Raw genomic sequence first — 21,918 nt, 5'->3', positions numbered from 1 at the left:
GGAGAACCTAGGTTTGCACTTCGGCAGTACAGTGGTTGAAGAAAAGGCAGAAGAACAGGAGATATGAAGTAGTTTTTCTGCTTCGTTTTGTTTTGAAGGTGTGGGTCTTAACAGTACTACTCAGAGCGTGCTAAGTCGTCCCATGCAAAGGAAACTTGTGACATTAGTTCACTGCCAGCTAGTGGAGGAAGAAGGGCGGATCAGAGCCATGCGTGCAGCGCGGTCGCTTGGTGAAAGAACAGTCACAGAACTCATTCTTCAGCATCAAAATCCTCAGCAGCTCTCTTCCAACCTCTGGGCTGCAGTGAGAGCCAGAGGGTGCCAGTTCCTTGGACCAGGTAGGTAACATCACAGTACTACTTCTATACTAGAAGCAATTCAGAATTGAAGAGGATTGATAAATGGGTGTCAAATTGCCTGAGTGATTTTATTAGGCAGTGGCTTAATTTCTTGATAGTAGGTCTTCAGAATTAATGAGATATCTATTGGGCTGCTGTCATGGACTTTCTTGCATTTTTAGTGCTTTTGCAAGTCTTCTATGAAATTCAGAATAATGTGTGTCCTTTTGTTCTTGTGATAAGATAAAATGGGAAGTAGTTTCTCACTTGCTATTCTTTGAAGTAAGACCCTTCTAGAAAAAATAAGGTTACTGGAAGTGACTGGACATGGCTTCTTTTCCTTCTCTAGGGTAATAAACATACAGAACAGTTGTGGGGAGAGATTTGTTACATTTGGGGTGTGTGTCTATGCATTTTTTAAAAGTTACATACTTAGAAATTAAATTCCTTTTCATAGAATACTAAATCAATTTTGCTTAAAAAAAAATGAATGAAGTCTCATTACTGAAAATATAGACTTCCCTTGTTGAGGACCAACAAAAATAATGCCTTGAAATATGAAGCCAATTTCTTAAAATAAAGAAAAAAATAAAGAAGCTTTTGCCCACTGAAACAAATGAAGGAAGACTAACTTCAGGATGCTAGCTTTTGTGCCACTGCAGGGAAGAGAGAGGCTTGTTACCTAGCAAAATATGTGGTGCTACAGCACCTAATTTATTTGTGCGGGCACTAATTGCTCTCTCACCTGCATGGGAACCAACCTTGCTCTTCCTCAGCCTGTCAGCTTTTTCTGCTGGGATAGGTGTGGGACATAGATAATACACTTTGAAAACTCTTATATTAATAATCAAGAGATATGTATAGACAGGAATAAAGAAGTCTTCCTATCATCTGATACCCAATGTATAACAAATAATAATAATAAAAAAAATTAAAAAGTCCTATTTCCTCAGTCACAGTCTGGGAATCTGGAAGTGTTCCTTCCCTCTTTCCCTCCCTCTTGTTCAGCTCCCTTTCGTGTCTGTGGGTTTGTGTTGGGGGTGTGGGTGTGTGTTGTAGCTGGTCTCCCACTTGTAGGGAAACAAGAAACTGCAGAAATCTTTCTTGGTCTTCTCTCATCTTCTTTTCTTCACATTTCCACCCTGCCACCAGCAATGCAAGAGGAGGCTTTAAAGCTGGTTCTACTGGCTCTGGAAGATGGATCTGCGTTGTCACGAAAAGTCTTGGTTCTCTTTGTGGTTCAGAGGCTGGAGCCGCGATTTCCTCAGGCTTCTAAAACTAGCATTGGGCATGTTGTCCAGCTTCTTTACAGAGCCTCGTGCTTCAAGGTATGGGGAAGATTCTGCTTGGAGATTTCATAATGCTGTGAAAACTGTTGTTTTTCATTTTCAATTTTCATTGTCCTGTAACATTAAATGTGCCTAAAAATATGTGTAGTTATAGAAAGTATTACTCATTAAGTCCCACATGTGTTTGGAGAGTTCTTTGTCGTACAGCTATGATGGCAATGTAGGCTGAAATTGCAACTTTAAGCTGTAAAGCTAGGTTTTGACTCTGTCCAGGTTTAATAGATGCACAGTAACAAAACTTGTATGTAGATCAGCATAACTTACCTCCTTAGAAGAGGCTTAAAGCTGGAAAATCCCCATTTCTGTTAATTGAGTGGTGGTGTGGTTAGAAACAAAGAAATATGAGGCTCTTGGATATCAGAGTTGTATGAAGAGAACTTAAACTGCTTATTGTACTTCACAGTATTTAATGGTCTATTCCTAGGTGCTCAACTTAAATGTCATTCACTTTTGCTGAATGAGGAGAAAAATACTTTGTTGCTGCTAATTGCACCCTCAAACAAAATTCTGCAATACAAACAAAATACCTTGATTGGAGAAGTAAGGTGTGGATGCTGTAAAGTCATTTAGGAAGTGTGATGCTTCCACCAATATCTGGGTCAGAGTCTGGGTAAATTTATGTTTGGTATCCATTTCACAGTGGTTCCAGTTTATGAAGAGTGTGTTATTTTAGTAGGAACTAGTGTTCACTGCGTGGTGTCATAGTTTAGTTTAGGAGGAAGAACTTAGTTGTTGACTGAAGATTTCACTTGCCTTGGATGTTACATAATCTCTGGTTTATCCTGCTTAATTGTATTTGGCTCGTTTCTCCTCACTAGGTGACAAAGCGAGATGAGGATTCCTCCTTGATGCAACTGAAGGAGGAATTTCGGACTTACGAAGCTCTGAGAAGGGAACATGACTCCCAGATAGTTCAAATTGCTATGGAAGCAGGTTTACGCATTGCACCAGATCAGTGGTCCTCACTGTTATACGGAGACCAATCTCACAAATCCCACATGCAGTCTATCATTGACAAGGTAAAGCCACCTAAAATCAGCCTACTCTATCTTGTTTGCAACTGTGCTAGATTTAAATACTTGTAACATGAATTTACAAATTGTGCCCATGTGTACTCACCTTACCCATTAATCATTTGCCCTGTTATTTAGGCCATAGCGGGTTTTGAAATAATTAGAATATATATTTGTAACTTAATGAATCTTGCTCCCTCTGCCATCCTGCCATCTCTTTCTACTTTACCTCTTTCTGCAGATGGGAAGCCACAAAGATTAGCTGCACAGCTGGGATGTGTCCTTTCTGAACAGCTAATAACTGCCAATGTAGTAACAGAGGTTAATGGTTCATGTTTCCAGGCAGGAAGCTAGTGCATAAGTTGAAAGAAAATCAGTCCCCTAGTCTATACCTGAAGTAAGTAAGAGAGGTGGAAGCACATTTCTTAAATAAAATTACTTGACCTCTGGAAATGCCCAGATCTCTTTTTGTTTAGAGGGAACATAGGATAAATGGGCTTTTAAATTAGGGGACTCACATGTAAGTGCCTAAATTAGGTGGGATTGTTGAATGGTTACAAAAGCTGTGAAATAATTGCTTTGGCTGTGGTGCAGGAGGATTAGCTTAAAGATTGGTCTGTTGTGTATTTATACATTTGCCCACCTTTTCGGGTGTCCTGCCAGACATCTCCTGAAGGACCTAGGTAGACTTAAAGGTTTTTAAATACTGAAATTGTGATGTTAGTAAATAGGACGTTGCTAGCTATCTTTATCCTTCAACCATCTTGCTCTTTATTGTCTGCTGTACTCAGTTTAAAGCAGGGTGCAAACCTGTTAGTTCAGGGATTGGAGATATTAGACTCTTCATAAATCTAAATTAAATGGTTTCTAATATTCTGTATTTTTTTGTGGGTGCCAGTGCAACACAGAAAAGAAATAGATTACGTTGCTAGAAATAATACCAGCCTTCATTTTGTCTATTTAGAGCTGTATTTTAACTTGCAATGTCAAAGAATTGTGCGTTCTTAATGCCAGAGAAGGAATTTGATAGAAGGTGCTGAAATGGGCTTGTGCGAAAAACATTTTATTCCAGTTTTGGAAGACAGCTCTTGTGAGCTTGTGGAGCAACCTTCAGAAACCATGAGGATTGTTTTGCCTGTAAAAAGTTAATTATTATAATTTTTTTAAGTTGCAGACCCCAGCCTCATTTGCACAGAGTGTTCAGGAATTAACTATTGCTCTTCAGAGGACTGGAGATCCAGCTAACCTGAATCGTCTTCGACCTCACCTAGAGCTCTTGGCAAATATTGATCCCAGTCCAGGTAAGTCTAGATGTTTTATAAAAACCTTTAACTCACAGTTTAGCAAGAGGAACTTCACACTGTTGAAGGGTTGAAAGCTGTTCATCAAGTGGAAGGAAACATCCTCTAACTCTTAAACTTAAGATTCTTGACTGGTATTCATAACCAGCCTGGGAACAGCAGTAATCTGTGTGAGGAACTGAACTACTCTGAAGCTAAAATAGATTCAAAAGTATGGCAGGAATAATTTCACCACTTTTCTGAAGAGACCTTCCTTGTTTGACAGTACTGGGTGAGCGTGGATGAGGATGTTGAATTATATGTATAATCCTGTGAGGTTACATGGTGTATACTTGATATTGGGCAACGCTAACTGGGGGGAGTGGCAGCAGTCCTTCCTCCCTTTCCCTTTTTTAGTACACATGCTGCTATTTGAAACCAGATTTGCAAAGCAACAGGAAGATTGATAGAACTACTGTGCTTAATGCAGAGCTTTAGCTGTCACTCTGTCGTGGTTTAACCTCAGTCGGCAATTGAGCACCACGCAGCCGCTCGCTCACTTCACCACCACCACCACACCCCCACACCCCCCCCCCCGGTGGGATGGGGGAGAGAACTGGAAGAGCACAAGTGAGAGAAACTCATGGGTTGAGATAAAAACAGTTTAATAATTGAAATAAAATGATAATATAATAATAATACACAAAGCAAGTGATGCACAGTACAATTGCTCACCACCCGCTGACCAGTGCCCAGCCAGTCCCCAAGCAGCGGCCCCCCCGGCCAGCTTTCCCCAGTTCATGTACTGAGCATGACATCACATGACATGGAATGTTTCTTTGGCCAGTTTGGCTGTGCCCCCCTCCCAGCTTCTTGTGCACCTGTAGCCTTCTCAGTCAGTAGAGCATGGGAAGCTGAAAAGTCCTTGGCTAGTGTAAGCATTACCTAGCAACAACTAAAACATCGGTGCGTTATCAACTTTGTTCTCATCCTAAATCCAAAACACAGAATTGTACCAGCTACTAGGAAGGAAATTAGATAGAAACTCTGAGATATCTTTTTCTCTCCAGTTCTTTACCAGAGCAAATAATTTGTTTACAAACTAGGGGAAGTCTTCAAGATTAAGGACTTCACTAACGTATCTAAAAATTGTGTGTCTTTTTCTTCTAGAAATTCTGTGTATTAGTTTTTGATCTGAGGTCTCTAGTCTGCAGACATTGCACTCAGAAGACTCTCTTAGAGGCAGCTTAAAATCATAAGGCATCTTCTGTGTAAACAATTTTGGATTCCAAAGTAGAGTTTTGATAGATTGAATAGACAGAAGCTGTGCAAAAATCAGTCTAGACAAGAAAGACTTGTTATCCTAGGGAGTTTAGTATTTTTCTGGTTAATATGTAATTCTGCAAAGGTGTGAAAGACAGTCTGGGGAGGGGAAGTTAGTTGTAAAGAATATAACTGGGAAATAAAATCTAAGCTGTTGACAGAAGAGAGAAAGATGGAAATTGTTGAAAAAGTCAGCAGCGCTGTGAGGATGGACCACCTGAGGGAGAAGGGAAGGGATAGAATGGAGAGTGCTGTGGCTGAAGTTTTATTTTATACTTGTTAGTATTTGTAAAATCAGTATCAAAATAGTGTGAAGGCCTGAACTATGACTTCAGGAGGTGAAAAGTTGTAGTTCTTAGTTTCTGTTTGTTTAAATAAATAAACTTACCTTTCAAATGAGGACCAGTTGTATTTTACGGCTAAAGGAGTTGTAGTGCTTTCTTCCCAAATCTTTCATACTGTAACAAGTCAGGGACAAAACTATGTGTGTACTGCAAATTTGTTAGCCAAAGACTGATACGGAAAGCGGAATCACTAATAGCCACACTCAGTTTCAGTAGGTGAGTCCGATCTTGATGTTTCTCTTCTGTGCTGTTGAGTTGCTTCCCTGCTGTTCTATAGGTATGTTGAAGTTTCTCTGGAAGAATTTGGTCCTTGTGAGCAGAATAGAATGTAATTGTGCTAAAGATCTTGAAAGGCACTTAGTGAAGCACTTTGAGGTCCTATGTTTTGCAGCAGAGAGTGTAGGCACGTGGTGGGAGTGTCATCTGCTAGAATAGATTAAACAATTAGAAAAGCAAATTGGCTAGAAAGAACAAGTGCCCCTATAGAATTAAGACTGCGCTGTTTATTCACACTGCTGTATGTTAGATGGTGGTCTGATACGTGGATTTGCCTTGTGACATTTTTCTATGTGAGAGGCATCAATTTCTGTTGCTGTTCAGTGATGGTGCCTGCATGATTTAGGCCAGTGATGATGATATTTGTACAGAATGATTTTACCTACAGGAGTCTGAATGCAAAGAGGGATTTTCAGCCTGATTTTTTTTCTATTATGTGCAGAGTTTGTACAATGCGTTTACTCTGGAGTTCTTATGGGATATGAAAGTTTTGGTAAAAGGAAATAATTTGACATGCTAATAATAGTCTTGCTGGCTCATTTGATATTTTGTGTGGTTCAATCTTGAGTCTATAGGTGGCTTTATTCTTTAAGTGGTACATATTCCTGAATTAAGGTGCTGAACACTTTTTATCTCACGACGCACGTTTCCGATAAAATATTTTTGGTTGTCTAGTGAAGTTGTGTGATACTGATGGTTTCTTTGTACCTGGTTTTAGAAAATCCTTCTGACTTTTCTTTTTATGTTCTGTTTGCTGTCAATGCAATAGATGCTCCACCTCCAACATGGGAACAACTGGAAAATGGACTAGTTGCTGTGAGGACTGTGGTTCATGGCTTAGTTGATTATATCCAGAATCACAGCAAGAAAGGAACAGATCAGCAACAGGTAAAAGCTAAATCATTTAGGAAATGCTTACCCCTAAATCTTATTGACTGTATCCAATAGTAGCGGTTTACTAATGTTATCTGGAGAGATTTGGTTTGACGAGGAGCTGATGGAAAAATATCACTGCTGTGTCATATTTATCAAAAAGAAACAAACGAGAAAGAAAAAACACAAAACAACACAATCCCTCTCCAATACCTGTTGCATTAATTTGCACAGCTCACTAGGATGAAAAGAAAACAGTCTGATCCAGCTGCGAGCTTAGGGAAATGAATAAACAACCCTCCTGACTAGAGGGTGGGGAAGAGAAGCTGGGGTGCCTAGCACTATGATCTGTGGGAATTTTCTTGGGTTTGTTTTAATGTGACACGTTTCAGCCAGGTGGCTCTGTGTTAATGATTTTTTTCTTATACCTGTGCTTAATGCTCTGTAAAGTTTAAAGATTTGGGAAGACTTAATATAAAGGTGCAATCTAAGTTCCTGAAGCAAAATTTTTTGGTTCAGAAACGAAACGATGTTGCCAAATATATATATTAGCTTATCTCATAGTTATCTTATCACATGTTCCTTTGATCTCATTTTGTTGTATAGCTAAGTTGATATAAATGCTACCTGCTGCTGAAAAACAGAGCTGCCTATCACACATTCCCACTCCCTCCCTTGCTTTGGCACTCATCCTCTTGGAGAGCTGGTTCGGGGAGCTGAACTAGTAGAAAGATTATCTCTGCCAAAAAAAAAAAAAAAAGGGCAAAATCAGAGTGGATTATTTCTGCTGTTCTACCTTTTTGCATTCACTGGTTCACTGGGATGCCTAATGAGCACGGTTACCAACAAAACGAAAAGCAGTAGGAATACACAAGTGGAAATCGGGGTGGGAAAAACAGTGAGGGTTTTTGTTCTGGTGAGTCCATCGCCTAGACCTGGTACATGCTGTGCCACTTGGAAGGGAACCCAAAGCCTCCCAAGTGGGAAAGGGGACATCTGCTGAGTATTGGGCAGTTTTGCTGGCTGGCAGCAGTGGCCAGCAGAGGGCTGTGCAGCTTATGTATACCCTGCCTAAATCCTTTTTTTTTTTTTTTTTTTCCCCCTCCACTACAGTAGGTGGCAAAAAAAAAACCCAACCAAAACAAAAAACAGTTTGCAGATGGCTTCTTACAGATTTACATCTTTTGGCTGAGTTTCTCAGAAAGCAAGAGTTTACTTTTACAGACCTTTTCCTTGGTGGGGACTCTGATAGGGTATTTCTGCCCCTGATTTAATTCTGCCATAAAAACTGTAGGAACTTAAATGTCTTTGAGACCACCTCTGGCCTTCTGTCAAAATTTATTTAGAGAGACTGGCAAATGGGCGTACATGCAGACAGCAAGGTTGCAGTAAGTTGTCGTTTCTTGGGAAGCTTAAAAATACAGAAGACAACCCATACCCTGCTGATCTGTGTAGGAGTAAGATTGCATCCTCAACTATTGATGGAAATAATTATCATAGATAGTTAAGAGATTTTTAGTCCAAAGAGGGGTAAAAGGGGACTTGATGAAATTTAACTCTCGTAGAGTTCAAAGGGATACTCAAGTGCCATTTTGAGCTAACAGAAAGCAAGGGAAAAGTAACTGTAAATTGTATTTATTTTCAATCAACCACAAAGCTTGATGAATATTTGGCACTTTCTGATTAAGCATGGCTATTTTTTTTCAGCCTATATCAGTTTTGTCCACTTAATTGTTTCCTGAAACATACAGCTGTGTTCCAATCAAGCTCCAGTAAGGAATTTGAATAAAAATGTTTTAAAAACCTGATAGTGACTTAGTTGTCAAAACATCTACTCTTGAATCTATTAGTTCTGTTGAACCAAACATGAATACTGCTCCAGTCATTTATTTCACATTAGGTACTTCTGGGAACATTTAAATTGAAGGAATTATCAACAGTCAAACATCAGGCCTTTAATAAGAAGATACGTTCAGTTCTTGGTTAAGTGCACTTACATTCAGGTGTCTCACCTGGTTTCTTTAACCTTGTCAGCCTCCTCAGCACAGCAAGTACAAGACATACATGTGCCGAGACATGAAACAGAGAGGAGGATGCCCCCGAGGGGCCAGCTGCACCTTTGCACATTCACAGGAGGAACTAGAAAAGTAAGTGTACCTCTTATGGTAGAAATCAGTCCAATCTTTGTTTCATCTTATCCATAAGAGTTATTTATCATATCTAGAAATGGGGAGAGGAGGTGTAACTTGTCTGTTACATTAGCAAGAAATAATGTGAAAAACTTCTAACAGTCATCTCTTAGGTTTTGGAACTGTTCGTTCTTAAACATAGGATATTTTGCTTTGTTCAGCAGTAATGCAGCTCTGAAAGTTTGATGTTTACACAAGTGTTATTTGAGATTTTGAAGGTGGGCTGTTTTTCTTATTTCTCAAGTGTGACTAAACATGCTGTTTGCATCCATTATGGTCATTTATTTGTGTGTATTTCTCATCTTGCCTTTATATTCAGGTGTGAGAAGTAGGTTGCTGGCAGTTTTTCAGATATAGGGGTTCTCTTGTTCTTCTGTGCTGCTAGGGCTATCCAGAGAGAGAAAAATGAGCATCGCAAGTTTTCCTTCTGCAACAGTTATTCTTTGAAACTCTTTGACAGGTTGCACATGCAGTAACCTAAAAGTGGTTAAAGCTATTGTTGAAGAGTTAAAAAATGGTGGTCATATGAAGGCTGCAGTAAATAAGTAACATTCATTACAGATTTAGAGGAGGGCACCTAGTTATCCAAGAGCAAGCTGCTGCTGTTCTGAAGGTTGTTTTACTTTTTTTTTTTTTGGAAAGTGAAATGGATTATTTAAGAGTTAAAAGAAATAAATACAATACAATGTATTTTATGCAGTATATATAACTTCTTACTTGTTTTTTGGGCTAAAATCATTCACTTCTTTCAAGAAAAGGCACTTTTTTTTTTACTCAGAAGAAAACTCTGAAGATTTGGAAATGTGTGCAGTCTCTTTTTTTTTCCTTTAAAGTCTAAAACTTGAAGCATTAATATGGCAGTTCATTGGCTCTATAGCCAGTATGCAGTACATAGGCAAAACAGGAAGAAAAAAAGAGCAGAGCATGTGATGATAGAATGACAAAGGCAGTTATTCAAATGATCAGAGAATAGGACTTTGATACTTGTGTTCTACAGAAACAGTTGGGGTTTTTCCCCTTTTGTCATGGTATTAAGAAAATGGAGATTGGTAGTGCTGGTTGGATGGTTAACAAAGGTGGTGAGTCAGTATTAGTGCCTCTGAACTAGTTGTATGTATCAAGAAAGACTGTTCGTCAGCTTTGCAGGTGGAAGAGGCCTGTTTTGTCCAGACTGGCTTGTATGCCTTAGTAATAATGTTGTTACGGGGTGAAGTGAATGCTTGTTCTGTTTCAGGTTGCAGCGGTTTCTGTAGGTGGTTGGGGAACTCTGAATTCTGATTCTTCCTTGTACCTTTTATCTTTGCTTAATTCCTTTGAGTAGATATTGCATTAGTGTTCCTCCTTTTAAAAATGTTTAGTATGAGTAATAGGCATTGCTGTTGCTATGTAGTTCCTGTATCTCTATATATAGCTTTAAGTTTGCAGGAAGGTTGTGGGGAAGTATGGGATAATGCCTTAGATAGCAAATTATGATCTAGACTTGCTTAAACAGCAGCTGATTCCCCTCTTGGCAAGGGACAAAGACCCAGTGTGCATAGACAAGTATCAAACTTTTTTGGATTATTTTTGTCCTGCACGTGTGGAGACTGCAACAAAGATTCATAAAATTGTTCAGAAAAATCCAGAGGGCAGCACTGTGCAACTTTTATTCTTTCTAAGTATTTTATCATGGAGGGTGCTATATAAACTCTTCCTGTCACCTTTGATTGAATGGGTGTCTATACACATGTGCCTGTCTCTTGAGCGTACTGTTGTGTTCTAGATGAATGGGCAGGGATGGCCAGTTGTCCTCATCTTGCAAGTTGTGTGCAAGCCTTCAGAGAGTCAGGAGCCATCAGACACTGTACCTCTAAGAGACCTGATGGCAGGCAGATGTCCAGAAGTAATTGGCAGGGAGAACATGGCAGTGGTTTCCCAACATCCTGCTGCTGCTTTGCAGGGAGAAACTGGTTTGGATATTGAGCGGGATGCCAAAGTAAAGCAGTAAGTTCAGCCTGGGGAGCTCACTTCCGCTCACCTCTATGCATCCAGCTGACTTGTATGGCTGACATGAGATGCCAGAATGACTTCTGAGCAGTATATGTTTAGAAAGCTGTAGTCTGTCCTACTCATGTACTTCTGTGGTGATAGCCTGGTTTGTTTACTCCCTTTTAATGTATTCTGAATGATGCCCACTGTCAACGCTATGTAGCTTGAATTTATAGTTTGATTATGTGGGTAAAGATTAATCCAGCTAGGAAATTGGGGTGTTGATGGAGAGTTAGGAAGGTGGCTAGAAGACAGTCAACGAACTCTTAAAGATGATCAGCTCAACTCTATATAGCAAGGTTACACTTTGTCTGACCCTATACTCAGTCACGTCTAAAAAACAACCACCACAACAAAACCCCACAACAACAAAAAGACCTTTTTTGCCTCTGTTGCATTGCTGTTAATGCTGTGCATATGGGCAAACATAAAGATTATCTGAAGATTGAGTAATAGAGTATAACTGCCCCCTTTTTCTATTTTCTACAATAATGTGTGTACCTTCCTACTCTGTGTTACCATCTCACTTTGCTTGTTAGATATGATATGAAAGTGTTGGTTTCAACCCTGGTGAAACCTTCTTGCATAGGAAATGACCTCTTGTTCTATGATATAAACAGTGGGAACACTCAGGCCTACAAATATGCCCTCCCACTTGCATCCCGGTATCTAAGCTAATGGCAGGATGTTTAGTGGAGGACCTTCAACTCTGAAATTTGCTCTCTTCATTGGTCCAATACCATCACTCTACTGATTTTTGTGGAACATTAGTTAAAAGACTCGTGTTTGTTCAGACTTACCAGAAGCAGTTAGATTTTTGGAATTACAGTGTTAGAATTTTTATCTCTGCAGTCAATTTATCAAATAACACAAATGGTGTAAGCTACGTATTGGTATAGTAACATAAATCTTAACGAACTGTGCTTTAAAAGTTATCACATGGCAATAAACTCTTGATTTGGCTTGTTGGACAAATGGTGCAAAAGGGAATCTGTTCATCTTTTGTCACTTCAATTTTCTGCTATTAGTTTCTTCTCTGAATAAAATAGACTTGATTCTCATTCTGAAGCTTCTGTCACTATAGGTGGTATTTTATGTGATGTTTGGGTTTGGTTTTGGTTTTCTTCCGTACGGTTGAAATGCATATATGTACAGGAAATAATATTTTAAACTTGCTGTGTGAAGTTTAGCTGTGAATTCTTGGTGTACTTGTAATTAAAAATCCATCCTTGTTCTTCTGATTGAAACTGCTAGTAACAGTTCAAATAGCTGTTAAACTACAACTTCACTGCTATTCGTAATAAATTTTTCACAAGCCCTTAGGAAACTTGAATTAAAACTTGAAGATTTCAGTAGCATCTGTGTTTGAAAAATCCTGAAAATGCTGCAACTCCTTTTAGTTTTTTGTTTCAATTTTTGATGTGTGGTTTCTTTTTCTGAAGATTCCGTAAAATGAACAAGCGTCTGGTTCCCAGAAGACCCCTGAGTGCCTCCCTGGGCCAGCTAAATGAGGTGGGCCTGCCTTCAGGAGCTATCCTCTCAGAGGAAGGGGGAGTGGACTTGCCCAATAGGAAAACTTCTGCTCTGCCAAATGGAATTGTGTCAACAGGCAGCACGGTGACGCAACTTATTTCTCGAGGGACTGACTCCGGTTACGAAACTGCTCTGAAGCCAGGGAAGATGGACCATCTGAGTAGCAGTGCCCCTGGATCCCCTCCTGACTTGTACGGGTCTTCCTAAATGTTGTTCAAGGTGTCATGTGTGTAAATAAGCAGTAGAAACAAAGTAAGCCCATTCTCTACAAAAGAAACACAAAAGGTTTTTTTGGTTTGGTTTTTTTTTTTAAGTGATTATAAAGAGTAGAGTAGAAAACTAAAGCTAAAACTCTAAACTGCTTTACTTCCCTGTTTGCTTCTATTTTAATTGGAGAAGGTGATGTAAGCCTTCAGAAGGTGCAATATAGACAAAGAACAGTGTTTTAAAGTACAGTGTGCTATATCAGGCCTTAATGAGCAGTGCCATCTTTCTACTTTTTAGGCTCGAATCTGTCCCCAAGAGCTCTATTTCTGCCTTACCAGTGAACCCTCATCCTGTGCCTGCTCGGGCACCAGCAGATCTGCCTTCAGTGTCTGTCACCAAGCAGTTGCAAATGGTACCACGGGGGTCTCAGTTGTATAATACTCAGCAAGCAGATATGTTTTATCAAGACCCTAGAGGAGCTGCCCCACCATTTGAGCCAGCACCCTACCAACAAGGTAAGTTTGAGACCAAGATCTATCTTTGATCTTCATACTGATTTTATTCTTTCTTCCCACTCTGGTGTTTACTCAAGCCCTTAAGGTGGAGTTTTCTTGCATATCACATGGACTATAGGCACTAATGTGGTGATGGCATAATAAAATGGAAATTTATGTCTTGACTGAGGACTTTAATGCAAGTGAAAACAGAGTTTTGTATCCGTCCGGTGTAGCTAATCCTTCTTTCTTCAGTTCTTCCCAACTGGGCTAGATCAGGGTTCTGGTAAACCTTAATTCAATTTGACTCAGGGAAAATGGAAATAAAGCTTAACCAGCAGAGGGGTTTATGCTTGAGGAGTGAAAGTACTTAGGTCCTTAATGAAAAGTGTATGAGTGTTTCAGAAATGTCTGCACATGCATGTGATGGGTAGAGACAAGTGAAATTAGAGAAGGGCTGGGCACAAAAAAGAAAATATCATAAAAAAAGAAATAAGAGGAAAAGTTCTAAGTATAAAGAGACCAAGTGGAGAAAGATAATATTGAAGGGGATTAAAAAGAAAAGGTATGGCTGTATATAAAGACAGGGAATGATTCTTTTGCAACATAAGATTGGAGAGAGAAATGACATAAAGTGAAGTTAATGTGAAAGAAAAATAAGGAATGAAAGACCAGAAGAAGTGGAAAGAAGAAAAAGCCCTAGAAAGGAAAGGGGTGGGGGGCAGGAACCATTTTTTAGAAAGGTGTAGAGCATTTTGAAGAAAAAAGAAAAAGCTTACTTTTGATTATTATGTGCAAACGAAGATCTGAGTTGTCCACGAAATTTGATGTGTGCATAATTAACATGTGCATATTCATGTATATTTTTAAATTATCCAGAGATCCCAGATAGGTTACTAAAATCTTCAGGTAACTAGAAGGTGTGATCTTAAAGTCTTCGGTGATTCACAGTACTGAAAATTCCTTCTACTGTTCAAGAGGTAGAATGAATCTTTAGATAACTTTAAATTCTAATTAATCCAAGTTTCTTTACACAGGCAATGGCTCTGATGTGTTGGGACAAATTGAATTTTAGTTGCGTGGATAAAGATGTACAGGCTAATCTTCCGTTTACTTTTTAGGTCTTGTGTAGCTAAAAGCATTCGTATCAATCTGCAGAGACATTCTAGTGAATTATTTCTGTTTGGTATGCTAGGAGGACTTCTGTGGCACCTGTGGTGAGCTCAGTCTCATCACCTCTTCTCCAGCTACTGTAACCTTTACACCTTGCTGGTATCTTTAGATAATTAAACTGTGTCACTTGAGCTTTGGATCAACTATTGCTTTTTCTAGGTTTTCTGCAGTTAATTTTTGAGTAGAAATACCGGTTAGACAGTGGGAGCAAACAACACGTGAATTAATTTATACCATTCTCTTCATGATACTTGTAGACTGGAGTATTTGAAACAATTTGTTTTTGTGGACAGTTGTGATAATCGCTTTCTGTATCTTGTTTGTGTTTTTTCCTCTTGCCCTTCTTTCAGGAGTTTACTATCCTACTCAGTCCATGTCTCGCTTTGTCCGACCGCCTCCATCAGCTCCTGAACCTGGTCCACCTTATTTAGACCATTACCCACCCTACCTTCAGGATCGTGTGGTGAGCCCACAGTACACGCAGCCGCAGCAGTATCCTCCTATGGGACAACCCATATACCCACCGCATTATGACAGCCGTCGTGTATATCCCCCTGTCCAGCCATATCAGCGAGAGGAGATTGTCCGAGGAAGCCCTGTACCCATTGAAATTCCACAAGCAGCTGTACCTTCCTACGTACCTGAATCCAGAGACAGATACCAGCAAACAGAGGGTTATTGCCCAGTGGCTCCACATCTCAATCAGATCAGACCTTCATGCCACAGGGTATGGTTTTTATATTGTGTTTTTGTAGTTGTTTGAGAGAGAAAATATAAACTACTTGAAGTTGAATATTTTTGCAGTAAGGTGATGGGTTTTGTGAGAAATTAAAGTTTGAACTTTAAGAAGGGGTACATTTGATGAAGCTGATCAAAAACTGGGAGGCAGTTTAGTTACTGGTCAACTCTGCAATTGTAATGATGTTAATATGTAAAAGAGTAGGCTGCTACTTAGTGCTCGAAGTAGAAAAGCTTTGTAATTAATTTTGGAAGTCTCGTATGGCCCTGACTTCTCCAACAAAGATTAGGCTGGAGAGGGCTACTCTCTTTCTAGTGCAAATGGTCGTGTACATTCTTGTACTGCTCATCTATGACTGACCATCTCTGTGCCTAAATAAATAAATATGCAAACATACATCCCTTGATGAAGGAACTAAAAATTCTGCTCTTCCATATTTTCTCTACTTTAAGATTGCTAACTGGAGGGTCTTCCTAGTAGAAGTGTACAAACTTGTTTTGGTAAATCACCAGCTGGAATTGAGTCCTGTAGAATAGTTGGACTTACGTAGCTGTCATTCAGATTAAAGGCTCTGAATCATATTACTGAGTCCAGGAAGCATTTTTTATGTAGCTTATAGATTTATCAGTTTTGAGTTTGACACATTTGTGGGATGTTTAATTCTATTGCAAAATGAATAATAAATGCAAACGAACTGTGACTAGGTAGGTTATGATCTGTAGCGTTCTACCACTTTCCCCCATATGACTGAAATGGGGACTTGCCACGCTGGAACATGTTCCAGTGGAAGCTTTGCCAAATTGGAATACACAGTCATGTTGAGCTCCCTGTGAGTTAAAAGATTAGTAGTTTTAAAGTTAGAGACACTGGTTTAGTTGAGGACCTAATCAGTTTTAGGCAAATAACATTCCTTGCCTTTGGGGTGTCTTGAACTCACACTCTGGCCAGTGTAGGAACATGCATGTCCTATATTAAATATGAAAGCTAACAGGTAGACTTTAACAAAATGATCATTACTTATTATTGTAAGTAATACAATAATGAGTATTGTATACAGTACTGTATACAGTAGTACTGTCAACTCGCTGTATTTTCCTTTTCTTGCAGCATATGGTTGCCATATTTTGTAACGTATTTCTGTCTTCATTTCAGCCGCATCCCAGCCTGGACGAACTTCACCGACGAAGGAAAGAGATCATGGCCCAGCTAGAAGAGAGGAAGGTGATTTCTCCACCTCCTTTTGCACCGTCACCAACCTTGCCTCATCCTTTTCATTCAGAGGAGGTAAGCTTATTTTGACAAAAATGTGACTTACTAGCATGTTTAGAAAATACTTCGGAGTTTGTGTGTGCTGATAGGTGAAGATAACAAGAAAATTAGAACAGTACAGTGTTGGCAAGTGTTGGGGGGTGGCGGTAGATTTTGTGCTGCAGGTGGAAGCCCTTATGGTGCAGTCTCCAATATCTCGATTGGCTGTTGATTCTCTTCTACCACTGATCCTAAGCTATCTGCTTTTGGTGCAACCAATAGAATTAGTTTTGAGCCATTATTAATTGAAGTAGTCAGTCTTCACGGTTACTGGACTTTGCTTCATTTGCTCCTGGCGTGTTTAGAATTAAGTAACAGCTTGATAGAGGTTTATTTTTTTTTTTTAACCAAGGTCAAAATATCACTTTCATACTGGCCAAGTGAACAGTCATCACTGGGAGTGTAGCCAGGTGATCAGAATTTCACACATTTCATGCTTGCCATGGCCCAATTCCAAATGGTGATGTATCCGATAAAAAAAAAAAATCCTAGTGGTGTTTTTCTTCAAGTTCACTGCTGTTGAACTAAGTACTGGTGGCTGTGAAGCTGCTTCTTCCCTTCACTTACAGAACCAGATTTTTGTGTTTGTACAGTACTTGGATGAAGACCTGAAGGTAGCTGGGAAATACAAAGGAAATGACTATAGCCAGTACTCTCCCTGGTCCTGTGACACCATCGGCTCCTACATTGGAACCAAAGATGCAAAACCCAAAGATGTTGTGGCAGCAAGGAGTGTGGAGATGGTGGTATGTAGGGATTTAGGGGAACACAGAAGAAAAGGTGATACTTCTGTGTGTTGGGAGGGACTCTTTCATTTGCTTTCCAGGATGACGGCAGTGCTTGTATTTAAGCTCAAAAGTGCATTACGGTCAAAGAATGCATTTGCAAGTGTGCAGAGTGCTTTGTTTTCAAAGTTATGAACAGTCCTACATCTGTGCAGCTGTTTTAAAATTCTGAATATAGATGCAGGCTAACCACTCTGCTCTAAAGCCATGGATAGCAAGAGATATTTTGCCATGATTCTTTACGCTTACTTGAAATCCAAAAATGACTCTGTGCTGGCAGCTTGTTAATTAAACATGTCCATCTGTTGCTTCCTCTACTTCTTTCTGTCAGAGGGAGATGCCGTAACGTAACTTTGTGCTATTAATTCCTTTTAAGGTGATTGTGATTGCTGTTAACAATGTTACTAGTTTTTAGTTGAAGGACTCTGATTTGTGACCACAAGAATACCCAAAACTTGCATGAAGCTTTTGAGAGAAGCATAGTCATAACATAATACTAGGCTGATTCTTCTTGAGAGCAATTTCTAACTCTATGCTGTGCTTATTCAGTCCTTCACTGAAGCCATGGGTGTCTGGCTGTGATCTTATTTTGTGCTGCTGCATTTTTGCTAGGTCAGTTTTGCAAAAAGAAGGGGCTGCTAGGGTGTCATTATTGGGAGTCATGAATGTAGAAGAGAAGAAATAGGATTCTGAAATACCGCCCCTATTCTGTTTCTTCTGAACTTGTAAGCATCACTCAACAGCAAGAAGTATGCTGGTAGCCCATGCATGTAGGAAGACATTCAAGCCTTCAAGAGAAAGCACTGTTTAGTCTGGGGGACTATTTTAGAGATGCATCTGTTTTTCTCCTTTACCTCCCATCTGCAAAAGTGTTCTGTCATCTTCTGTTTATATATTGTCACTGTCATGGTGACCTTTCTTTGGCCAGTAAGGGGAGGAGGAAGAAATTTCTATCCAGAATTTATTCTTCTGTGGACAGGTGCTCACCTGTTGCAACCACTTAACTAAATAATAGGATTTTTCTGTCCAGCTTCTCTTTGCCCACAAGCAGGCTTCCCTTTTCCCCTCTGGAATTAAATGCATCTGGTTTCTGTCCACTGAATTGCTTTCCTGTAAGAACTCGAAGACATTGTGTGAAATGGGAGCAAAAAGGAGGCTTTTTCCCAGAAAAAGCAGAGCAAGAAAAGGCATTTCATCTGCAGCTTTGGGTTTTTTTTACAAGTCCTTTTGCTCTCTGTCCTACACAGTGTGTTTGCCTTGAGTCATAACGTTGTTATGTTTGACCTGGAGAAGTACTGAGATTACTCAGAATCGCCTTACTGCTTTCCTAGTGGCAGCATTCAGGAACCAACAAACAGCTCTTGTCTTTCATTCCTGCTGCTAGAAAATTGTGCAAACAAACTGGAACTCAGGAGAGGTAATAAGGTTCTGGAGAAGCAGCCTCCTTTTTCATTGCTAAACAAAGCATTCTTCTGCCCCAGAGCTAATTTTCAGATAAGTAAATAGGATCTCTGCTGCTCTTCAGTTTTTGTGTCCTCACAGGAAAAAATTCTCAGGAGACCTTCACTGCAGATGGCAAGTGAATTAATTTTTCCTTTTTTTATTGCTCATAAAAGATTCCTTTTCTCAAGGGTAAGAATAGTATCATCTGAGAGTGCGTGGTGCTGGATTTGATGCAGATGGCATTGCAACTTCACTACGTTCTTTCCCCCCACTCAGTAAATGGAAATAAATTAAAATTGGTACTAGCATCCTACGGACTCGAGATTAAAATGTCATTTTAATCTCTGAATTCCAAAGTAGATGCTGTCTAATACCCCTTCCAATTTCAACATGTTAACATTTCTTGAGTTTAGCTTCCAACTCAGTTGTGACTGCCATTTTCACCCCATTATTCCTGCCTTAGCTATGTTATCTTGTCTGTTTCTAGCAATCCTTATCCTCACTGAAAGCTTGCAGAGTTTTATTTTAATTTTGGACCGTACTGAAGTTTTCAGCCTTTAGCTAGTCCTCTTTGTGTAGTAGCCCCACTTACCTTGTTCTTTTTGCTGTACGCAGCACTGTGCTACAGTTTTATTTCTTTAGCAAAGTCTTGTCTTGACTTTGGCAATTCTTACTGTGTTACATTTCCTGGCAGCCAACAGATAGCTTTCCCATTTAACTATGCTTTTCCTTTTTTTTTTTAATTGAGTCTGTTTATTTCTGTTACTGTTTTGTGTTTATCTGGATGTGGTGATTATTTGGGGGTGGTGGTGGTGGTGTATTTTTGTTTTGTTTCTTTTGTGTTGATTTTCTTAAAATTTATTTTTATTCATGGAAACAACCAATTGACTTGTGTTTTTAAGTTACTCACTCCAGGTGACTTCTCCCATAAATGGCCTAACTTTATCTCAGGAAAAGCTTTGTTAAAAATCTTTATGATAATCTGTTGTTTCTTCTTCTAAGTAAGTTGAGTCAAATTGGCTTATCCTGCTAAATCTAGCTTCTTTTCTGTGCACATCTTTTCCTTTGTGACTGCTTGGCAAAGCTCTTCGAGTAGAGAGAGAACATTTTATCTGTTCATTTGCTGACCCGTTAAGGTGTTTGAGTCTGAAGCTGAGTTAGAAACCAGGATGTTCCAAGAAGTACTACTGCTTAATGAAAAATGTGCCTGAAAAGATGTACTAGACATGTCCAAGTAAGTGCTGTACTGAATAATTCCCATTTTGAGTCATCTGCAGGCAGTTAGATGATATGGTTCTTAACACTGGGCTTCAGAGGCATTTCTTTTGGACTTTGGAAGGTGTATGTATTCGTCAGAGAATGCCCTCTGATCTCCTCTTAGACTTTTTTCTGGAGGGGTTTTTTCCCCTTCTGTCCCATTAGACTTTCTCCATCTTAATTTCCTTTTGCTGCTGCTCCCTTCTCTTGGACTTGTTCGCAATTAATCTTGCAACTACTTCACAGTGGTGGTAGTAATGGTCATCTTAAATTAGACCATTAAAGAAACATCACTCTAACAGTGGAGTTATAAACTGAAGAATAGGAAGGCTAATTGAAGGATGAAGGGAATAGAGAATACAAGAGAGGCTTACTGTACTGGTACGAGCTTGTTGTAAAAGGTATGTGTTTTATTAATTTCTGAATAAGTTTCTGACTGTCTTTTCCATATCTTGTCTAGAACGTAGATAGTAAAGCCATGCGTGACCAGCGATTAGACATGCAGCGAAGAGCAGCAGAGACTGGTGATGATGACCTCATTCCATTTGGAGACCGACCAACTGTGTCAAGATTTGGGGCTATCTCTCGTACTTCCAAAGCGATGTACCAGAATTCTGGTCCCATGCAGGCCATGGCAGTTCAGGGAGCTACCACCAAATCAATCATTTCAGGTATGATGTGTGCTCTTGGATTTTGCTAGCTGTTGCTGTTTTCTTTAGTGCTACAGTCTAGTGCAAGTTGAAGACAGCCCCTGTAAACTTGTTTCTTGTCTTAGAAATATAGCTGAGATGTATGTTATGCCACTAAAAATAATTCTAGGTAGGGCTACACTGAGAAGCCTGAAGAAAAAGGCTGCCACTACTTCCTGTTCCACAGACAGGTTTATGCACACATAATGTATGTGTTGGTGATTTGTTGCTGTTTGGAAAAAGTTACTTTGTTCTGCTGGTCCCTTTTAAATCTGTTGTAGTAGAATCCAGAAACTTACTGCTTTCTCAAATACATATGGAAAACCATCATAACGAAGTACTGTACTGCACTCCTACTTTATTGATAATTGCTGCTGCAAGCTTAATGCAGCCATTGTTTCGTGTACTGTTAGGCAAAGCAAATAAAGTAGGAACGGTTTATTTTCTACACATCTATTTTCTCATCACATGTATAGTGTGGCTGTATATCTTACTCCAAAAGATGGTCTCTTTCTTCAGGTGCACTGGATAATCTTAAGAAAAAGACTTAATTATATTCCCTCAAACTTCCTTCTAGATTTCTTTCAGGAGTTAACTGCTGAAAAACTCATTTGCTTAATTCAAGCAGTAACTTTCTAGACTTCATCACAGGTAGAACTCTGGGTTCCCTGAAAGCTTAATCTTCAAACTGGTGTTAACTAGGTATCTCAGAATTCTCAATCGACTCTTGAGTCTTTTAGGAACTTAAAAATAACTGCTCTCATAGTGGCTGTAAGTTTGTTTGTGTCCCCATCCCCCTGCGTGTCTGAAGTCCTTCACAAACTCATAGACTCTGGAAGGCTGTAGCAAATCTTGTTGGACGTGCAGGAAGAGTCATGCAATATGCATGTGAGACTGGTCACACGTAGTATTTTTGTGTTCGTTTCAGCAGAAGAAACGTCAGACTCCCTCACTGTTAGAGGGCTGACCTTCCTGGTTATTTTCTAATTTCTGTCCAGTTCTGTGTGTTGGCTGAACTATTTAAAGGATAGTTTTGTAGTAATGTGACATGGTTTTCTTTCTGTTCGCTGGCAGACTACAATCCTTACGGAACCCACAGTGGCTGGGGAGGCTCTCCATATTCTCCTCATCAAAATATACCTTCTCAGGGACGTTTCAATGACAGGTAGGATTGCTTTATTTCTTCTTTGCTTTTTTCTAAATTTTCTTTATCTATTTCTTTCTGTGCCAGCTGAGTAAAGCTTTTTTGGAAATCTTATTTTTGCTTTTCTGATCCC

The 21,918-nt window shown here is 39.5% G+C and overlaps 1 protein-coding gene across 5 annotated transcripts in view; it reads left to right on the top strand.

Annotated features, from left to right (window-relative positions):
• Positions 1–21,918, top strand: part of RC3H1 (ring finger and CCCH-type domains 1) — an 81,136-nt gene that overhangs the window by 33,578 nt on the left and 25,640 nt on the right. For 4 of the 5 annotated variants that reach the window (XM_076339617.1, XM_076339615.1, XM_076339614.1 and 1 more), the window contains exons 4-16: positions 99–338; positions 1,491–1,666; positions 2,506–2,706; positions 3,869–4,001; positions 6,693–6,811; positions 8,831–8,943; positions 12,456–12,737; positions 13,051–13,268; positions 14,771–15,147; positions 16,312–16,443; positions 17,061–17,213; positions 20,413–20,623; positions 21,716–21,806. In XM_076339617.1, coding sequence (XP_076195732.1) covers positions 99–338; positions 1,491–1,666; positions 2,506–2,706; positions 3,869–4,001; positions 6,693–6,811; positions 8,831–8,943; positions 12,456–12,737; positions 13,051–13,268; positions 14,771–15,147; positions 16,312–16,443; positions 17,061–17,213; positions 20,413–20,623; positions 21,716–21,806 — 2,446 coding nt within the window. Of the gene's footprint in view, positions 1–98; positions 339–1,490; positions 1,667–2,505; positions 2,707–3,868; positions 4,002–6,692; positions 6,812–8,830; positions 8,944–12,455; positions 12,738–13,050; positions 13,269–14,770; positions 15,148–16,311; positions 16,444–17,042; positions 17,214–20,412; positions 20,624–21,715; positions 21,807–21,918 lie in introns of all 5 variants that reach the window. The other variant, XM_076339619.1, reaches the window with a different exon arrangement.

Source organism: Aptenodytes patagonicus, chromosome 5, assembly GCF_965638725.1.
Source record: "Aptenodytes patagonicus chromosome 5, bAptPat1.pri.cur, whole genome shotgun sequence".
Lineage (NCBI taxonomy): Eukaryota > Metazoa > Chordata > Aves > Sphenisciformes > Spheniscidae > Aptenodytes > Aptenodytes patagonicus.
The sequence above is the reverse complement of the archived record's forward strand: the minus strand, read 5'-3'. Positions and strand labels throughout refer to the sequence as shown.